We start from the raw sequence: 19798 nt of genomic DNA, 5'->3' as shown, positions 1-19798 counted from the left end.
GGTTAGGGTTTTTAGAATTTGGAATAGTTTTTTGGTGTCTTGGGTTTCAGTACCTATTAGGTTGGTGTAGTGTGCTTTTATCTTGTCCTTTAATTGTGATTTGTATTGTTTGTTGATTTTTTTTCCAGGCGGATTTTGTATGATCCGAGTTTGATTTTCTCCATTTTCTCTCTAGTCGTCTACATTGTCTTTTGAGTTGTAGCAGTTTGGAGTCGAACCATTTATCTGATCTCCTGCTGGGTCTGGATTTGGTTTGCAGTGGGGCTAAATCATCAAGGGTGTTGGAGCAAAGTCTTTCCCAATGTAAGATGAAATCCTCGGGGTTGTTTTCTAGAATAGTTTCATCTATTTTAGACCAGAATATGGAGGGTTCGATGTGTTTGCGTGAGGTGTATGTTACTTTATTGAGTTTTGTTATAGTTTTTTTGTTGTTTTTGGTCCAGTTGATGTTGAAAGTGTAGGTGTAGTGGTCTGACCAGATGGATCCGGACTATGTTCCGTTAGATGTATGAATTTCTGTTAAGGATGGTTGGTGGGTCATGAAGGCTGCAATATCAAGTTGGTGGCCTTTTTCATGAGTTGTTTGTAGATTTAGCATTTGTATGGATAAGGCTTTGAGAAATGAGAGAAAGTTGTCTACTTGTTTGGATGATTGATCATCTAGGTGTAGATTTAGGTCTCCTAGGAGTAGGTTGTAGGTTGCTATTAGTGAGTTTTGGTATATGAAGTCTTCCACTTCGATTCTTGCTAAAGACCAGTTTCCCGGCGCTATGTAGCAGAGCATGCAGTTTAGTGTATCTTTTCGTGTGGTGCTTGAGAGTTGGCAAGCTAAAAGGTCCATGTACGGGTTAGATGTTTTCTCAATTATATTAAGGGTTAGATCTTGTTTGATTAAGATTGCTAGGCCTTCGCCTCTTTTTTTTCCATGCAGACCACTGTAATTTTGTATCCTTGTGGGCAGACTTCAGTTATTCTGGGGTCTTGAGTCGGAGGTTAGCCAGGTTTCTGTGAGGAAAAAACAGTCCAGGTTTTCTTGTGTTATCCAGGTTTTTATAAGCTCTGTTTTTGGACCTAGCGCCTCTGATATTTAAGTAGGTGCATTTGAGTGTGGATATCTCTGTGTGATAGTTGTGGGTTGTGTTTGGATATATAAGTGATTTGGTGTGCCGGTGTGGTTTAGTCTTAGTGTGTGTTGGTCTTCTTCCCCATGCTGTGATAATAGAGTGTAGAGTGTTAGATTGTAGGTTTGAGTTTCTGTCACTTGATGTTCTCCTATTTTGGAAGAGAGATTTATTTATATCTGTAGCGGGTGTAGGGAGGAGGTTATTTGCTGCTGTCTTCCCTCTGGTTAAAAGAAGGATTAACAGTATGAAGTGCTGGGCTCGTGAGGTTAGCTTCATTTTGGGTTTGTTTGGTTTTTTTTTTTTTGGTGGTTGGTGAAAGGAGGTAGAAGGGTCTTTGGTGGTTTGGCTGCTGTTTTTCGGTTGGTTTTACGTTTGGTAGTGTTGTGGGGGTGGATCGCTTCTTGGTCGCTTCACAAAGGTGCTATGAGCGTCTTAGACAGCATGCTGTTAGGCGCTGAATCTTTTATTGGTTCAGCGTAGTCCCGTCGGGTGGGGAGGAGGGGCGGAGTGCGCTCCCACTCCGGCAAGCCTCCCTGCCTGCTCCTGGGTCCAGCGATGTCAGCCAAAGTGAGATTCAAATAAAGCAAAAAGAAAAAGAGACACCTGGCTAATAATGGCTTGTCATGGCAAATTCTCTAGTCACACATCTACTGTATGGCTTCAGCTTATGCCAGATATCTTCAGCATCGAGTAAGACAATGCAGGCCATCCATCAACTGCATTCATTGTAACCTGGCCATCTACATCACTGGCCTTAAGTGGAACTTTCAGTCTCTTGGATCAGAGCGTCAGAGCCAGATTGTCCTACCTATATAATCCACACATCTATCCCACTGTGCTTCCTATGGAATTTCTTCTCTGCTGCGCAAAGTTGCCTCTAGCTTCAGTTTTAGCTGCTGAACAAGGACGTACGCTGATAGGGCTAGTCTCAGTTAGGGCGCTGGTCTTTGACTAGAGGGCTGCCGCATGAGCGGACTGCTGGGCATGATGGACCACTGATCTGACCCAGCAGCAGCAATTCTTATGTTCACCAAAGTTCTACTTCGTCAATGGGAGTACTACAGGAGGAATCCACTCTTTGCTTATATAGTGTAAATCCTTTTAAGTTTGGAATACCTTCCGCTGCGTACCTCACCGCAGCTCCTTTGCCCGTCTTCTACAGGATGCTCTTGAGGTTCCTCACTTGGTCTCATACCTCACAATACACTTCCCTGAGCCTGAATTCTCTGCTCCCAGATTCTTCAGACCTCCATCTGACCTATCTCCTGGCTTTGCATATCTGACTTTGATATCAGTGTCCACAATTGCCTAGTACCTATTCCTTATTCAAGCAGATAATTTTTTGGTGACAAGGTTTAGGATACTATGCACAGCTTATTCGTCATCAGTAGAACATGCCTCTCATCAATCAACTGCTCAGCAGGTTCAACCAGGTTCTTAGCAGGATCAACTAAGTTCTACTTTTGGGCATGCCTGTACAATGCATACCCGTTATTTTACTGTTTCTGCCTCCTCTTTAGACCAACAGAGGTCATCAATGCTGGCTCTCCTGTCCACTATCGCATAATCTTGTTCAGTGATACAAGAAGGCTTCCTGTTTTGTCTCAACAAGTTCCTCCACACTACTCTTCCGGAGCTTCTTTTTCAATTCCGTTTCTCCTCTTCCTTCAAGAACCCTGAAAGTTGCCGACCACCTGCTGCAGAGCTGGTGATGAAAAAAATGAAGAATTAAATAAATAAATGAAAGCACAGACATTGCCTTGAAAGCAGAAGCAGAGTTCTACTCCATTTACTTCCTCATTCTGAAGGATCTGGAGGAATAGGAGGGGCTATAGGGGAGGAAGAGGCCACTTCTGCATCCTAATCAGGATAGCATACTGACCCCGAAAGCGAAATGCCTCTTCCCATTTGGTCTATATATGTATACACTAGACCTCTTACAGACATTCACCTATACCTTCATCTGCAAATGCGGCTCACTTTCTTTGCATTTCATAATGCTCTTATGAAGAATTTTTGCTTATTGTTAGTTGTGGTAACACCAACAATTCCTTTCATGGCTACAGTTTTCTTTCTTGAGATGCTTACTTAATAGGAGTCTCATCTCCTTAAATACATTGTCTCCCAGAGCAATAATACTATCAGTGGATCTTCCAAGATTACTACTGAAATTTCAGTTCATATCAACAATTCTCATTATAATTCCCTTCCAGACTTGGCCTACAAACCCCCTCCTCCCTCCCCCAAAAAACCCCCACCTCTGTTTTGCACTGCCTATTCCACAGGTAAGCAATTACCCTACTATGCCAACTGGTGTCTGCTATGCATATGCCCCATTTGTATGCTTTTACCTCTGCAATGAATTCTGCTCTCACAATGGTCTCAGGTTTTAAAGAGGTGTTCTATGTATCTTCCACATACATCTCTCACACAAAATTCATCAATATATACATGCGAGCCTCCAACAAAGTCTGGGACTTCCCATGCACGCAGTGAGTATTTGGCACTCCTCTTCCAGAGTTCAAGCTTATCCTCTTCTAGGTTTTCTCTTTTGGACTTGTGTTATATCACCATACAACGATATCTGCAGTTTCTTCTACCATGTCATGAGATCACATACTGCAGACAGTGAATGGTCTTGCCCTGCTTCTCTCTCATGTCTGTATTTCTACAAGCTCAATACTTTTTTGCACTGCACTAATGGACTTTCCATTGCACAGCCTGGCACCAGATCCTCTCCCCTTGAGAACCTCCTCCTATGGATCTCTTTGAGTCTCCTAACAGTCTCATTTTGCTTCATTCTCTTCCACATTATTTTCCTCATAGCTAGTGGAAAATGCTTTTCTTCTAGCTTATACAAACATATTCTGGTATTCATTTCTGCCGATGAACAGAAAGTTACTCCAGAGGGTGTTAACCCTATTTAAGTGCTTACTGCCATGGGTACAAACCCAACTTGTGGCTTCAACAACTATTTTTTTGCCCACTAGTTCCTCGACTCGACTGACACCTAACCACCATCATTCTTCTACCTTTTTGGTGACCCTGGCAAACTTGTTTTCTTGTTTCTACTTCAACAGTACAAAAAATGAGAGAAACATATATTTATTTTCCATTTCCAATTCACTCAGAACCGAGATCTTCTGTTTCATAAAACCTTCACTCTCTGAATTCAACAGCTAAAAGGATGTCCTCTTCTGTCTAATTTCTACTATCATCACTGTGTACTATTCATCCAGTGTTTGATGTTTTTGCTTCCATTGGTTTTGTTTCACTCCTTCGTATTCCTCACCAGTTGCATCTAGATTCCTGGTTGCTCTCTTCATAGTTGCCCTACTGCTATTCCTGTTTAAGGAGAAGTTCTATGTTAGCAGTCATGGCTCTCAGTCCAGCAATCTCACTCCTTATCTCAGTAGAACCTGAGGTTAGATTTTTTTTTTGGCTCATGCTTCTGCTTTATTGCTATCAATTCCTCCTTCTTTTAGGTCATAATCCTCTCCATGAACATCCATTCGTTTCTACAATAATGGGTCACATTGAGGGATTCCAACCCTCCTGATCAAGCTTTCTCCAGCAGGTTGTGCTCTCCAACTGGTCTTATCTTCACTGATCTTTTTTCCAAATTAGAGCTCTGCTCTTTTTGACTTTCCTTACCTATCTTGGAAAGTACCACTTCTGCTCTACTTTATTTTTCCAGTTTGAGTCGGTGAACTTAGAGCACTGACCTCTGTTCACCTTATGGAAGTCCTACCAGAGCTCTGAGTAATCCCTAAGCTCAGTCAGCCCGTTCCCTATCATACAATGACCTAAGCCTTACACGACTTCACATAACCTGTTTCCTTTTCATTCTTAAACATCTCACCTTCCAGAACCCAACTAGACTACCTGGGTCTTCATAACATCTCCTTCTATGTTCCCATTCAGCTACTAATATGAGGTCTGGTTACATTTAACAACTTCAATCAGTGATAGCTTTACTGGATTACAGTATTTGCCTTTTACGCTTATTGAGCACACTTTTGTACCAATTACTAGTTCATATATTTAGTTCATATAGTTCCTTCCATTACTCTTAACATACTATGTTTGAGTTCATTCAGTTTTACTGCACAATTTATTCTTTATTTAGAGGCCAATTCTCCCTCAGTCCCATTTGTGAGAATATACTGCCTGCTTGTCCTGGGATAAAGCATAGTTACTTACCTGTGTTATCCAGAAACAGCAGGCAGATATTCTCAGAGCCCACCCACCTTCCCTAGTTGGCTTCTTCACTTGGGCATGGAACTGATGACCTCATGAGCCAGAGTTGGGCGAAAAGGCACTCGCGCATGCACAGTGCAGGCAGTCGCAAAGCTTCATTGAAGCTTAAAGTGACAGTATACTTTTCACTTCCATACCGGGCTCCGTGGATGGCGTTGCCCCTCTGTGAGAATATCTGCCTGCCGTCCCTGGATAAACACCTGTTACTTACAAGTAATTAACTGTGCTTTATGTTACGTCAAAATTTTAAGATACAGGTCATGAACAGAGCTTATCCAACCCTTAGACAAAACTAGGCAATTGCCTATGGCAGCAGCTTCTTTGGGAGAACGATGCAAAGAGCAGCTTCAGTCATAGATCCTGGCAGCCACTCAAATTCAAAGAACCATCCATGTAATATTTTATCTGCCTGAAAGATGGGCAATTGCTCTTATGACCTGAAGAGCCAGAATAGGGACCTGAAATGGGGGAGGGGTGGGTAAGGCTGAGGGTTTATGATGGTTTACCCAGGGTGTCCAGTACACTTAAGCCTGCCATGGTCATAATGTCTGGTAAGTTTCTAACAGTGTATGGGATGATATCATCACATGATGTAAACAACAATGAGATTTAATTTTATTATCTGACGTAAAACTCTTCTATTACATAGTTGGAGTTGCTGGAAGTACGCAGACAGCAGGAGGAAGAAGAAAGGAAGCGCCAGCCTCCTTCTCCTGAACTTAGCCCAAAGATGTCAGATGAGACAGAATCACCACAGCAGTGGTAAGTGCACATGTGTACATTACCAGCCCTGTATTTTAATGAGATGCATATTCCATATTAACAGGTTTCATACTTTCTGTGTTTGTTGTGATAGGGCTGGAATAAAGGAAGGAGAGCAGATTTCACAGAATGGGCTTCCTTCAGACCATGAGTCTCCACGGGTTAGTTACCGTTCCCAAACCTACCAAAACTACCAAAGTTTTAACAGCAGATGGACAGGCAGCGAGCGACCTCGTTCTGGACTGTGACCCTCACAGTGCTGTTCTCAGTAGTATCTCACTGGCTTACTTCTGCCTCCCTTTCCTATTGTTTCTTTGCACCTCTATGATTGGTTAAGTTTTCCTTAGGGCACTCTATAGGCTCTGTTAGAATGAACAATTATCACAATTTGAGAAAGTAAAAATAACTCTTGTCCTTACCCATAGTGTGTTGTCAGCAAAATCCTAAAAGTGAGTTGGAACAATAACATGGACTGCAAGAAAAATGAATAAAGAATTTGAAAAAAAAACAAAACCTAAAATTCAATAGCTCAACACTCGGGCAATGAATATGCATGAAATAAATTTGCCTGCACTTACCTCCATTGTATGCAGATTTATCTCATCCATATTCATTGTGGGTATCCTCCAGTCTGACTGGCTGCACGTGTCCAAGAGGATTGGTTTGAGAACCCCTACATTTTAGATAATGTTTAATTTGTGTTTTAATTTTGTTTTTGTTCTGTTCTGGCTTTTTTTGTTAAAAAAGAAAGAATTATCCAACTATTTATTGCTGCTGCAGCATTGTATTATAATCCAAGCAATAAGTTACTATGGCTTGAAAAGAACTTTTGATAAAATTTAGCATTTTTTCATATTTGAGCAATCTTTCCAATTTATGTTTTCAGTTTGTGTTTGTATCACAGTTATATCTTTTTAGCAAATGCATCTTTGCAATAATTGTCAGTTTGCATGTTTTAATTAAAGGGTAAATTAAGTGCAATTAAAGGGTCAATATCTTGTCATGTGATTTCACATAGGACTTCTAATTCTTCAGATGTTGAAATTGCTTTGTTCAGTCTCACATTTTGATTTGATGTGAGAGTGTCATTCTTAATGAGGAAGATGGAAAGGTTGTGGCAAGAATTTCTAAACAATGTAAATAATTGTACATAGAATCCATCTCCAGCAAGATAGAATGTTTTTTTTTTCATAACTCTACTCTGCATTATTACTTTTCTCACTTTTTTCTTGTTTATTTATATGCCAGCTTTAAGTCTCTCTGTCTTATAGCTTAATGTTGTATCTGATATTTTTTTTTATCTTTCTACTATAACACGATTAAAAAGCCAAAAACATCCCCTGGAAACACTCACAAATCATTTCAATCTGCTTTGTCTTATGCAGCAATGTGTGTCATCTTGAGTTAAATCTGCAAATTCCATGCTTGCAGTCCCTTTTCCGCTTCATTACTTCAATAACCAGTCAATTAAAGGCCATAATACCCCTCAATAAGGACCTTCCTTTTGCTTCTTCACTATTCACCACTTCAGTTCTCTATGGGACGGAAGATAACAGGGGTAGCAGGAGACAGTCTTAGTAGATAGAGAGCAAGAGAGCAGTAGGTAGTCTCAGAGAGGTTTACCCAGTTGTGCCAGTTGGCTTCTGGGGCATTGGGCTTGGAACAGAAGGAAAACTGATTAAGAAATTGGGTCCAGAACTGTTCACTCGCAATTTTTTTCCGGAAGGTAATAGATTTAGAGGCATGGGGTTGAACCCCAAGGTGAGACATGAAAATGGGGAGACAGAAGGTACCTAAAAAGTGGTCGGACCAAGGGACTTGTTCTCAACGAACACCTTCGGCTGAAGTTTTGTAATCAGTAAGGTCAAGGAAACTGATGATGTCTAGAGCATGCCCCTTTTCATGGGATGGAGAGGACTCAGAAGAAGTGAGAAAGTTGTTGAATTCAATCGCATCCTTACTAGTGTTATTGTCTAGGTGGAGATTAAGATTACCACTAATCAGTAATCTTTGAGATTTTAGGAAAGCGCTTGTTATGGTCTCAAAACTGAGTTCGGAGGATTTATTCCAAGGGATTGGTGGACGATACAGTAACAGAATACCCAATGGGTGATATTGGAGCTCATCGTTGACTGTAGCTAGCATATATCTAGTGAAGTGTTGCTACCCTTTTCAAGGAGCTGTACGTCAAAGAATGATTTGTAAGGAAGTGCCAGGCCTCCTCCTTTCCGGCAATTTCTGGAAGAGAAGAGACCTTGATAGCCATGGGAACAGAGTTCGTTTTGTGTAAATAAATCATCTTTTGCGATCCACGATTCCGTAATTCACAGGAATCCAGGATCAAAATCCACTAGTAGATCATTTAATATTTGGAGCTTGTTGCATGCTGATCTGACATTGCAATATAGTGTCAGGACTGGAATGAGAGAGTCAGAGGCAAGACTGGGCAAGCTGGCAGTAGGTACAGGCTTTAAAGAAGCATAGTTAACATCTCAAGGTTTGTTGTTTTTTTTAAGGGGTAATTTCTGGTGTGCACCAGCACGGGAATTCTGAGGCCAGGGCAGATCTCACTATCACTAGTGGAGTCAAGTATATTGGGGGAGAAAGGTTTTGTGCAGTGAGTAGTATTGAGAAATGAACAGAGTAAGAGAAAAAGGAACCAAAGGGGTGGTTTCATGATGAAAAATTAACAGAAACCACAGGGACTAATCTGAAGCTGCTAGATAACAGAAATAGTAAGAGAAAAGTAAATAGACTGATAAAAAGTAAGGTAGGAGCGCCGGCTAAGGAGCCAATCTGCTAAGCCCTTAGGAGAGCTAGAAGGTGAGCTGGGAGAAGAGGGAGGGTGGCCTTGACCGCTGATCCCTTAAGAGGGCTGGAAGGCAGGCCAGGTAAAGAAACAGCTGCTGGGGGCAAGGCTTCCTGCTGAACACGATCTGCCCTCCGGTGCAGTGAAGGGAGACGATTCGATCTCCCTTTCCCTTCACTGTGCTGCAGATGGAAATGGCCTGGTCTGCTGAGCCCTTAAGAGAGCTGGAAGGCAGGCCAGGTGAAGAAACAGCTGCTGGGGTGCCGAACATGAGAAGGAGGACGACTCGTGGGCAATAAAGATGCCATCTTTTTTGTGTAAGGAAACACGTTTCAGCGTGCCCCACTTTGAAAGCTCATGATCAGAGGTCACATCCTGAGGCAGCTGGCCATCGTTAGTGTTCTGACCGAGCTTTTCAATTTATTACACTGACAAAGATAAGTTATGAGTCATTTTATACTTAAAATTGTGACCACTTGCTATTTATTTGTACAACATAGAGCCTTATTAGGCTCCACGGGAGTTTTTTCTGCTGATAAGGTTCTCCGCCTGAGCACCTTATGCCACAGCTGTGGCGGTGGGAGGGCTTTGTCTGAGGCTTTTCCTCCCAGTGGACTCGTTATAGCTTTTTCTACCTTCTACACGCTCCATGTGAATGCGTTTTTCTTAGATTGTTATTGGATTTTTCACTGTTTCTGAGTTATTGGTAGTAACACAATTACCGACAGGTCTACAATCACAGCATCAAGGACTCCCGCAGAATCCAACTATTCGCCTACCCCTCCCTTAAACTCTGCCACTCTAAAAGATTCCTCGACAAAACCCTCGCCTTCCAAGCCACTAAGCTAAACCCATGGTTATCCCAAATGGCCCTCAAGGCCCCCAACTACCTCGGCTTTAGAAAACTACTCAAAACCCGCCTCTTCCAAGACCAGGATCCCAACGCCCCTTCTATCTAACACCCACTCTCCCCTCTACATCCTTCCCTCACCCCCCCCCCCCTGGCAACTTTGATCAATTTGTTATTGAACCGCTCATAACCCCGCTCAACTGCTGTAAACCACTTGTAACCTTGTTTAATTGATGTGAACCGCCTAGAACTCTTCCGGGTATGGCGGGATACAAAAATAAAGTTATTATTATTATTATTATTATTATTATTATTACAAGCAGTCAGGTTTTAGGATCGTAAAGCCTGATGCAAAATAGTCAAGCAAATATTAGTGGATCAATTGCTTGGCTATTTTGCATGGGGTTTTACAAATTTGCATGGCCAGATCGGAAAATGGATATTCGAGGGGGAAAAACATGCAGTGGGCCATTTTGTGAATTTGGTTGGTTAGCAGCAATCATTGCTAAACCTGACTTGCTGACTTTAGTGAATCGGGGCCTTAATAAGCTGCATTTTTTTTTGGTGTTTGAAGAAGTCATGCCTTTCTTTGATCTTCTGAGTTGTGATGCAGAGATTCACATTGCTGAATTAGGTGTAATGATATGTGTAATTTGATAATGACTGGGGCTCTTCTAGTTATTCCACTGCTGACACACACTGCATGATCAGAGTCCAGATTTTAGTGCCTTCATAGATGCTAATGCACTTACATACTAACCTCTATGCAAAAAAATTTGGAAAGAAAAAGTGAATTTGAATTGTTGTACTTGTAGTTCAGTTTCAGTGTTGTGTTATTGTGCAGTTATGTGTGTGCTTAAAAGCATGTTCTCATTAAAGTTTATTTAGCTTCTAGCTTTCTTACTTTTCTTTTTCTTTTGTTCCACATTGTCTTTCCAGTGTATGTATGTTCACTCATTTCTGTTCTCATCCCCGTTGCCAACAAATAATGAAAGCCATAACAATTTTTAAAAGGACTTTATTTTCTCACAAAGCTGCAAGTTGTGTGCCTTTTGTGTCTGATGTGTACAGTGAGAAGCAGTCTTCTCAAAGGCTGTAAACATACCTGGCAGTCTGGTATTTCAAAGCAAAAATTATATATGAGGGCTGATTCATAGGTCATGGCAACTATTTTTTTTTCTCTTGAAAATGCACCAACACTGGAAATCTAATATATACTTTTGTACAGTGGTACCTCGGTTTATGAGTGCACCGGTTTGCGAGTGTTTTGCAAGACGAGCAAAACATTTGCAAAATCAGTGCCTCGGAAACCGAGAATGGCTCGATTTACAAGCGCCCCCCGCAATCCGGCACTCTCCCCCCGCGATCCGGCACCCCCCCCCCTGCCTCTTCTTACCCTCATCTGGGCACCGGCATGTCCTGTGCTTGGTGCCGGTGCCCGAAGATCGGCCTCCTCTTCTGCTGGTCTTTGAGCATCTGAGCATGCTCAAGGCCTGTGAGTTCACGTTCAGAACGTGAACTCGCAGGCCTTGAGCATGCGCAGATGCTCAAGGCCCAGCAGAAGAGGAGGCTGATCTTCGGCACCAAGTACAGGACATGCTGGTGCCGGTGCCCAGATGAGGGTAAGAAGCGTCGAGGGGGGGTGCCGGATCGTGGCGGAGGGGGGTGCCCAATCGCATCGGGGGGGGGTGCCAGATCGTAGCAGGGGGGGATGCCAGATCGCAGGGGGGCCTTCAGAAGGAGCAATGCCGGTTCTCATGGGGGGGGAAACGCATCAAAGCGAGTTTCCATTATTTCCTATGGGGAAACTCGCTTTGATAAACGAGCATTTTGGATTACGAGCATGCTCCTGGAACGGATTATGCTCGTAATCCAAGGTACCTCTGTACTTCTTAATGCTGCCACAAGATTAGAGATGAGTGCAATGGTCTCTGGTAGGAGAGAAGCAAAAAACATGACATTTGAAATCATCGTTTTATTAAACAAACAAGTAATAAATGTTAGCTGTTTGACTTAGGGTTACCAGACATCTAGGAAAACCTGAATATGTCCTCTTTTTAGAAAACCCCGAGCTCCAGCCTGTCTGGAGGGTCTTCAACAAGCATGCGCGGATGACGTCGCACACATCAGCGCATGCTGGAGACCCTCCAGATGCAGCCTGGAGGTCAGAAAAAAGAGATGCAGCTTTTTGGGGACAGGGCTGGAGGCAGAATGGAGCAGGGTTGGAGGCGGAACAGGGCGGGATGAAGGCAGAACAAGGCGGGGCTGGGGTAGAACAGAGTGGGGCCATGTATCCGGGTTTGTCCATCTTTAAATCTGGTAACCCTATGTTTGACTAAACCAAGCACATAATCAGCTTGAGAGCGAATATGTGTAACTGTTAACATCCTTCAAAGTAGTCTCCCATCCCCAATTCTGTAAACAATCATGTGCTTTATGAGCTGTAGTGTTGTCATGTAGGATTATGGCGTTCTGTGACATTTCTGGACATTTCTCCCATACTTTATGACAGAGGGATACTACAGAAATGACTTGTAATACTGTGCATTCACAGGGTGTCCCTCACAAATTGGATGACACACAAGACAACCAGGGAAACTACTTTGAAGGATGTTAACAGTTTGTACTTGTACTTTGTTGTTCATATTGTACACTGTATGCCATAATAAAATGATGATTTCAAATGTCTTTTTTTTTTTGCTTCTCCTCTACCAGAGATTACTGTATTTCCCCATGTATAGGCTGCGGCCTATACATCGATTTTGCAAACCGACCTAGTGGGTGTGGCTTCCTTAAATGGGGCAGCCTATCCTCCCTCGCCGGTAAATGCCTCCTGGACAGCTGCCTCCTCCAAACACGTTGTGCAGGGCAGGAGCAATGTTTGCGATCTCAAGCCTCGCCCCGCACCGCTTTCTGATTGGCTGCTGTCGCAAGAACTGACAGCAGCAAATCAGGAAGCGGCACGGGGCGAGGCTTGAGATCGCAAACATCACTCCTGTGCTGCACAGCGTGTTTGGAGGAGGAGGCAGCCGTCCAGGAGGTATTTACTGGCGAGGGAAGTATTTAAGGGAGGAGAGGATGATGTATTGGCCGATGTAGGATTTAAAACTCTTAGATAAGCCACGGCTAGTAACATGGGGCAGTTTATCTAAGGGTTTTAAAACCTACATCTGCATTTCCTGCGGCCTATACAAAGGGGTGGCCTATACATGGGGAAATACAGTACTGCATTCATCTCTCATCTTGTAGTAACATTAAGAAGTACATGTCACACACTTTCAAACATATATATTAGATTTCCGGTGTTGGCATATTTTCAAGAGAAAAAAATATAGTTCCCATGACTTATGAACCAATCCTTGGTAGAAACTTCAGTACTAAGTTTTTTCTAGTCCCCATGGAGACAACCTGGCTATTGGTTATCATATTCTTCATTATCTTGCCCCTATTAATGTTAATCTAAATGTTATGCATATCTACTGCATAGCAGCTGTCAGCCAAGATGGAGAACTATGCACCTCAATACTTGGCCAAGCAAGAGACCATTTCCAGCATATTAAAAATGACACTGTTTTGAAGTGAATAGGTTTTTATGGCGGATGTTTAATAAAGTTTAATAGAAGTTAAATCTATCCATTGGTATTGGAATGGCACCTGCTATCAGCAGGAGCCCCTGTGAACAGCGAGGCTTAACATGTTCTATAACAGAAGGCAAAAAAATACAATGGTGTTTCCTGTTGAGGCATGGTATGAGAAACTGCACTACCTTACTAGAGCCATAAGTCAGCTGCTTCCTTGCAGCAGCTGTAGGTTATCAGAGATTTTGAACAGTAGAAGCAAAGAAAATCACATGATTTACTGCTGCCCATTTAATTGGATCTTTCTTAATTTTGTTATGAGAGAATCTTTAGTCTTATAGATAAAGTAAGTGAAGGTAAGGCCATCTTTCATAGCAAACCCCAGTCGTTTATATACTTCATGGCAGTATTCATTTGTGCATTAAACTTGCATCAAGGCTTTGTAGGCTTTCTTTGAACAAACAGCACTTTATTAAAAAGAGGTATTTTAAGACTATATAACATTCATGTCGTGTACTGTATGCTGTATCAGTAAATGCCAAAATCGTCCTGATATTGACATAGAATTTTTGCCAATTACGTTAAAAAATACATGACTAGAGTGCATGTGCTGTTTTGGAATGGAATTAATTGCCATGCATAGTGGATCATGATTTTGTATTTTTGGTCTGAGGCTGTTACAGATGCTGATTGTGTCTCAACTTTTGTCTCAATCTAGATTTTGTCAATCTAATATCTGTCTTTTGAGAGTTTAATTGATTTTAAAGATAGCTAACTGGCCCCTTCCCTTATTTAGATTGTCTTGTATGCGCATAGAGTCAAGACCAGAGAAATGAGGTTTGGAGTTGGCAGGGAAGACACATTTGCAGACCTATTTAATCCTATGCTGGTGCCTCCTGAGCTAGCTACTTACTCAGCAATTATCTTGGATGGTATTGCTAGGCCATTGACAAATACTCACTTGTCTGAATAGCACAGAATATAATTTACTAGAACACTAGCAGCACTAAATTTTAGTAATTTACTAATCCCACACACACCTGTTGTATAATCTGTGGGCTTCTTAAGGTGATCATGAATGAAAAAAAATATTAACTGGGACTAAGCTGTATTTCAAAGCCTAAAGCCATTTGGATTCCAAATAAAATGAATGTTGGATGAATGGCTCCTGAAGACATCACCGGCTTGACCAGTGAGAGCTGTTGGAGGCTCGACGGCCCCCTGCCTCTCCCGATCTCTGTGCTGCAAGCTTCACGATCCACAAAGCAAGCGATGGGCAAGGCCATGGTTCTTTCTTTGTCTTGGGGGTAAATAGCTGTGTGGAGTTGAGTGATTGTGGTGGTGTTTTCCAGTTCCTTTAACATAAATTTGATCTAGTTTATTAATAATAATCATAATAAAAAGTCTCCAGTGGACTTTGGTAAATCCATGTTTGACTTTCCTTGTTTTCCTCACCTTTATTTACAATCCAAAACCTAACTGGGTTGGTGGAAGTGAAATGCATGGTGTAATCTTCCTAATTTCTGCATGCTTTTGATTTGTTTTGTATATTATGGAACCAAATGAGCATTGACAGAAACCAGTTAAGCATGGAAAAAATTAAAAATTTCTGTTAATGATCATGTACAGCTTCAGTACTGAGCCATTTTGATTTGTGTTACTTCAAAGAAAAATATATTTTCTTTAGAATGATCACATGCTTTTCATGTAAAATGGCTGAAATATAACATAAGTGTCCACACTTTAATGAAACACTGTATCATTTGACAAACCTTCTGTAAGAGTTTGGTAATGAGATGCATCATCTTGAATTAGCAATGGACAATGAAGTACAGTAAAGCTCACTGATGTCTTGTTTCCTTCCTTGTACAACGGATACTAATCCATCCGTGCCATCTAATTTCCTTATTCATCCTGTTCAATATATATTGGTGTAAGTTTGGTTTTACTGTACTTCCGTGCCACTCTGTATACATTATATACAACCATGTTTGTCACTATAGAACCTGGAATATTTACATGATGTTTTACTGAAGCATTTCCTTCTGTTGGTCCAGGTTTCAGATAACATTGAAACAAATGAAATGGTCAATGGAGCTGCGGAGCAGAGATCAAGTTCAAAAGAGTCTAGTCCCATCCCTTCACCAACTTCAGATCGCAAGTCCAAGGCAGGCTTTCAAGCCCAGACTGCTGCCACTCTTCCTGCTAAGACTCAGGACTCAACAGCTCAGATGGAAGGCATTCTACATCGCAAACATGAGTGGGAGGCACACAACAAGAAAGCCTCAAGCAGGTAGACTTTGTACTCAAGGCAAGCTGTTGCCATATGACACAGATTTAACCATATATACAAATTGTAAGGACATGGAGCCTTTTTTAACCTCTCTCTTTTTTCTAACCACTTGTTCACACACAATCATCTTTCTTGTATCCAGGCTAAAAACCTACTTTTTTGAAACTGTGTTTATCCCAGGACAAGCAAGCAGCCTATTCTCACATGTGGGTGACGTCATCCATGGAGCCCGGATGCAGACATCCTCGCAAGCAGACTTGCTTGTAGAAACATAGAAGTTTCGAGTCTGCCACACCGCGCATACGCGAGTGCCTTCCCACCCAGCACAGGGCGAGTCTCCTCAGTTCTCAGTTTTCCACGGAGCCAAAAAGTCTGTCTTTGATGCTCTTTGTGAAACTTCGTTGCTTCGTGCCTTTTCTTCACCGCGGTTTGTCTTAGTTCTTTTGCGAATCGCTGTGTTTATTTCTTTATTTTCTGCTTTTTTTAAAAAAAATTTTTTCGTCAACTGACTGGTGGGGCAGGTCGGTCACTCGCAGCTTGCGGGCTTCGACTTCACAGTGGCTATCTTCCCTTCTATGTCCTGGCCAGTAATGGGCTTCAAGAAGTGTAGCCAGTGCCAGCGTGCGATTTCCCTCACGGACTCACACCGCTGGTGTCTTAAGTGTCTCAGTCCTGACCATAGTCCAAAGTTGTGCCTGCGCTGTGCTACTCTTCAACCTCGACCCCTTAAATGTCATCAAGTTCAAGTGGAAAAGCTGTTCAGGATGGACTCTTCGGCTACACCCTCGACCTCAGGACCTGACTCAGTCTAGACTTCAGCAGGGGGTCCTCCTGCTTCGACGACTCAGACCTCGAGTCTCATCAGACCTTCCTCATTTGGATCGTCTTTGGCCTCGAGTACACCTGCTTTATCTTCCCCTGAGCTTCCCTCAGGTCAGATACCTAAGCAGAAGGTTCCTGTAGTGGTCCTCAAGTTATCCAAGCATCAGTCCAAGCCAAAGCATGCTACTACTGCCACCTCAGAGCCTATAGCCTCAGCAAATGGTCCAGTTTCAAACTCGGATCCACAATTGCAGGCTTCTCTCCAGGCCATATTAGGTCAGCAATTTGTTCAGTTCCTGACCAAATACATGCCTGTCTCGACTCTGTTTCCTGCAGTCCAGCCTGGGCAATCAGCAATCTCCCACAAGGTTGAGTCCCTGCCTATATCTCGAGCTGTGTCTACACACACTATGCAAGGAGTCGAGTCTTTGCGAGTGTCTCAATTGGAATTTTCGCACTCTATGCAAGGAGTTGAGTCTTTGCGAGTGTCTCGATTGGAATCTTTGCACTCTATGCAAGGAGTCGAGTCTTTGCGAGTGCCTCGACAGGAATCCTCACACTCCATATAAGGAGCTGAGTCTTTGGGAGTGCTTCGAGATTCCTCGATCCAAACCACTGAGTCTATGGGGTTTCGATCTACAGTTTCTAGCCCTATTCATTCACCAGCGGCACTGCCTGTCTCCAGGCATAAAGCAACCTCTCCTCGATCTCAGTCGAGACCTACTTCCAGAAAGCACTCTCGTCATAGACCAAGGCCCTCATCGAGGCGCAGGTCATCTTCTGCAGAAAAGCCTTTCTCATCCAGGCTTCAATCCAAACCTTCCAGCTCTTCGAGGCCTCCAACCCCTCGCCAAGGTTTCCACTTCCAGACCCCAAGGACTCAACTGATTCCAAGTCTGTGTATTCTTTGGGTTACCAATACTCTAGAGCGGCTTCGCCTTCCTTCTTCACTCGAGGCGCCTCGAGGTCATCGAGTCCTTCTCGAGGCCAGGCTCTAGCAGATCAATTATCTTTTTCCTCCTTTCTTCGTCAAATGGCTGACGACATGGAAATTAAATTTTGAAGAGCCAGCTATTACGGCCTCCACTGATAGACCACTTGACTTCAAATGATATGAATTTAATAATAAAACAGCAATAGCTTACAGGAACAAATCATATAGCATATAAAGTGATAGAACATACACCAGGCTGGCCAGACTGATGGAGAACTTCCGAAGAGTTCTGAAACTATGGTCACGGAGCTTTCTTTTATATGATTATGACAGCTCTGGCCCACCTTGGTGCATGTTACATTTCACATTTTCATTGGTTAATCATAATTATTATCTCATTTATTAATCTATTGATTGGTTAGCATAATGAGTGATACTGTGTGTCACGCCCTTTCTTATCTAATTCTATCCTATTTCCCAGTAAATGTCCTGTTAATATATCAAGATCCTCTTTCAAGCACCTGGGCCTAATGGCTTTTCAGCTCTGTGGTTAGCTCTCTTACATTCTTACATCTCTTGTTTTTTGCGCAGCATCCGTCAGTATCGTGGTGAGCCTTTCCCATCATCATCCTTTTTCTTGTGAAACTTCCATCAGTTGAACCTGTTAATATAGGGCCAAGATCCCTTCTTCACTAGAATTGTTTTTCTCTCCAGCCTTCCGTTTGACCTTGCTCTCAAGAAAGCAGAAGTGTCTTTCAGAGCTGACAGTTTTTAGTCAGAGTGTCCATTTTGCTCTTTCAGCAGCCATTTTAGGTCTTAGCTGTTGGCCTGTTTTTACTATATTGGGGGATTCTCAGGGGTCTTCACCTGGGCTTTTTCTACACAGGACTTCTCTTCCCTTTCTCATTTGGACGCTGGTTCTAAATATTCTAAGGAATATTTAGAGGAAATGCATCTGCCTCAGCCTCCTGCGGAATCCCTCAAGCTTCCTCTTAATAGGCTTTTGTCTCAAACTTTCAAAAGAAATCTAGAGACTCCTTATGCTATACCTGCTGTTCCAAGTAAATTGGAATCTAGGTATAGAACACTACATTGCAAGAGATTTGAGAATTCACAGTTATCTCAAAAATCCCTTCTTGTGGAATCTTCATTAAAGAGGAGCCATCCTTCCAGAGTATATGAAAGAGAGGGCAAGACCATGGACAAGTTTGGCTGTCGCCTTTACCAGAATTCCATGATGGCCTCTAGAGTCCTAAATTACAATTTCATCTTCACGACTTATTTGAAATTTCTGATTGAACATCTTCCAAGTTTTATGAAGAACTTGGATGAACATAAACATGTTGAGTTTCTGGAGCTTGGTGCTACCTTGGCGCAACTCCGACTACATCTTCTCCAGTCATCTTACGATGCCTTTGAGCTTTCTTCTAGGATCACTGTTTTCTCAGTAGCAATGCGTCGCCTGGTCTGGCTTCGCACTATTGATATGGACCCTAATCTTCAGTACCGTCTAGCTAACATTCCTTGTGAGGGAAATTACCTCTTTGATGAATCTATAGAGGCTGCCACTAAGAAATTTTCTGAACATGAGAAATCTTTTGCTTCAATTGTCAGACCAAAGCCAGCTCCAGCAAAACCTTCTTGACCTCTTCCATCCTTCCAGAGGCATTATCCTCCAAGGGCGGCTCCTTACACTCGAGCACTCCCCAAAAAGTAGCAGAAGCAACAGAAACCTCAATCTTCTGCTGCACCTAAGGCTGCTCAGCCTTTTTGACTGTCTCACACAGCATAATCTCCATCGTTCTGCCTCTGTCCTCCCTTCCCCCATAGGAGGTTGTCTGTATCATTTTTACCATCGATGGGAGACCATTACATCTGACCTCTGGGTGTTGTCAATAATCAGGGAAAGATACTCTCTTCATTTCTCTCAGATTCCACCAGAGCTTCCTCCAAGAGAGTATCCTTCCATTCCATCCCAAACCGCACTTCTTCAGGAAGCTCAAGCTCTGCTTCATCTCCGTGCCATCGAAGAAGTTCCATTGGAACAGCAGAGAAGGGGGTTTTACTCCCGTTACTTCCTAGTTCCGAAGAAGACGGGCTATCTGCGGCCCATTCTGGATCGCAGGGCTCTCAACAAATTTTTAGTCAAAGAAAAATTTTTTTTTTTTTTTAATATATTCTTTATTCATTTTTAATCATTCAACAAGTGTACAAGAAAAAACCATACATAGTCTCAAAAACAACACTTGAAAAATTTATCAAGATAAACAACAATTGTATATATATAAACCTATAACCCACCCTCCCTCCCCAATATTATTTTTCTTTATTCATTTTTAACCTCTCATCAAAGAAAAATTTTGCAT

General features: G+C 42.4%; 1 protein-coding gene across 3 annotated transcripts in view; it reads left to right on the top strand.

The window, feature by feature from the left end:
- Window positions 1-19798, top strand: part of SPTBN1 (spectrin beta, non-erythrocytic 1) — a 569130-nt gene that overhangs the window by 510127 nt on the left and 39205 nt on the right. For all 3 annotated transcript variants that reach the window (XM_033938993.1, XM_033938994.1, XM_033938992.1), the window contains 3 exons: window positions 6034-6146; window positions 6241-6307; window positions 15441-15676. In XM_033938993.1, the coding sequence (XP_033794884.1) occupies window positions 6034-6146; window positions 6241-6307; window positions 15441-15676 (416 nt within the window). The remainder of the gene's footprint in view (window positions 1-6033; window positions 6147-6240; window positions 6308-15440; window positions 15677-19798) is intronic.

This window comes from Geotrypetes seraphini, chromosome 3 (genome assembly GCF_902459505.1).
Source record: "Geotrypetes seraphini chromosome 3, aGeoSer1.1, whole genome shotgun sequence".
NCBI classification, from domain to species: Eukaryota; Metazoa; Chordata; class Amphibia; order Gymnophiona; family Dermophiidae; genus Geotrypetes; species Geotrypetes seraphini.
The sequence above is the reverse complement of the archived record's forward strand: the minus strand, read 5'-3'. Positions and strand labels throughout refer to the sequence as shown.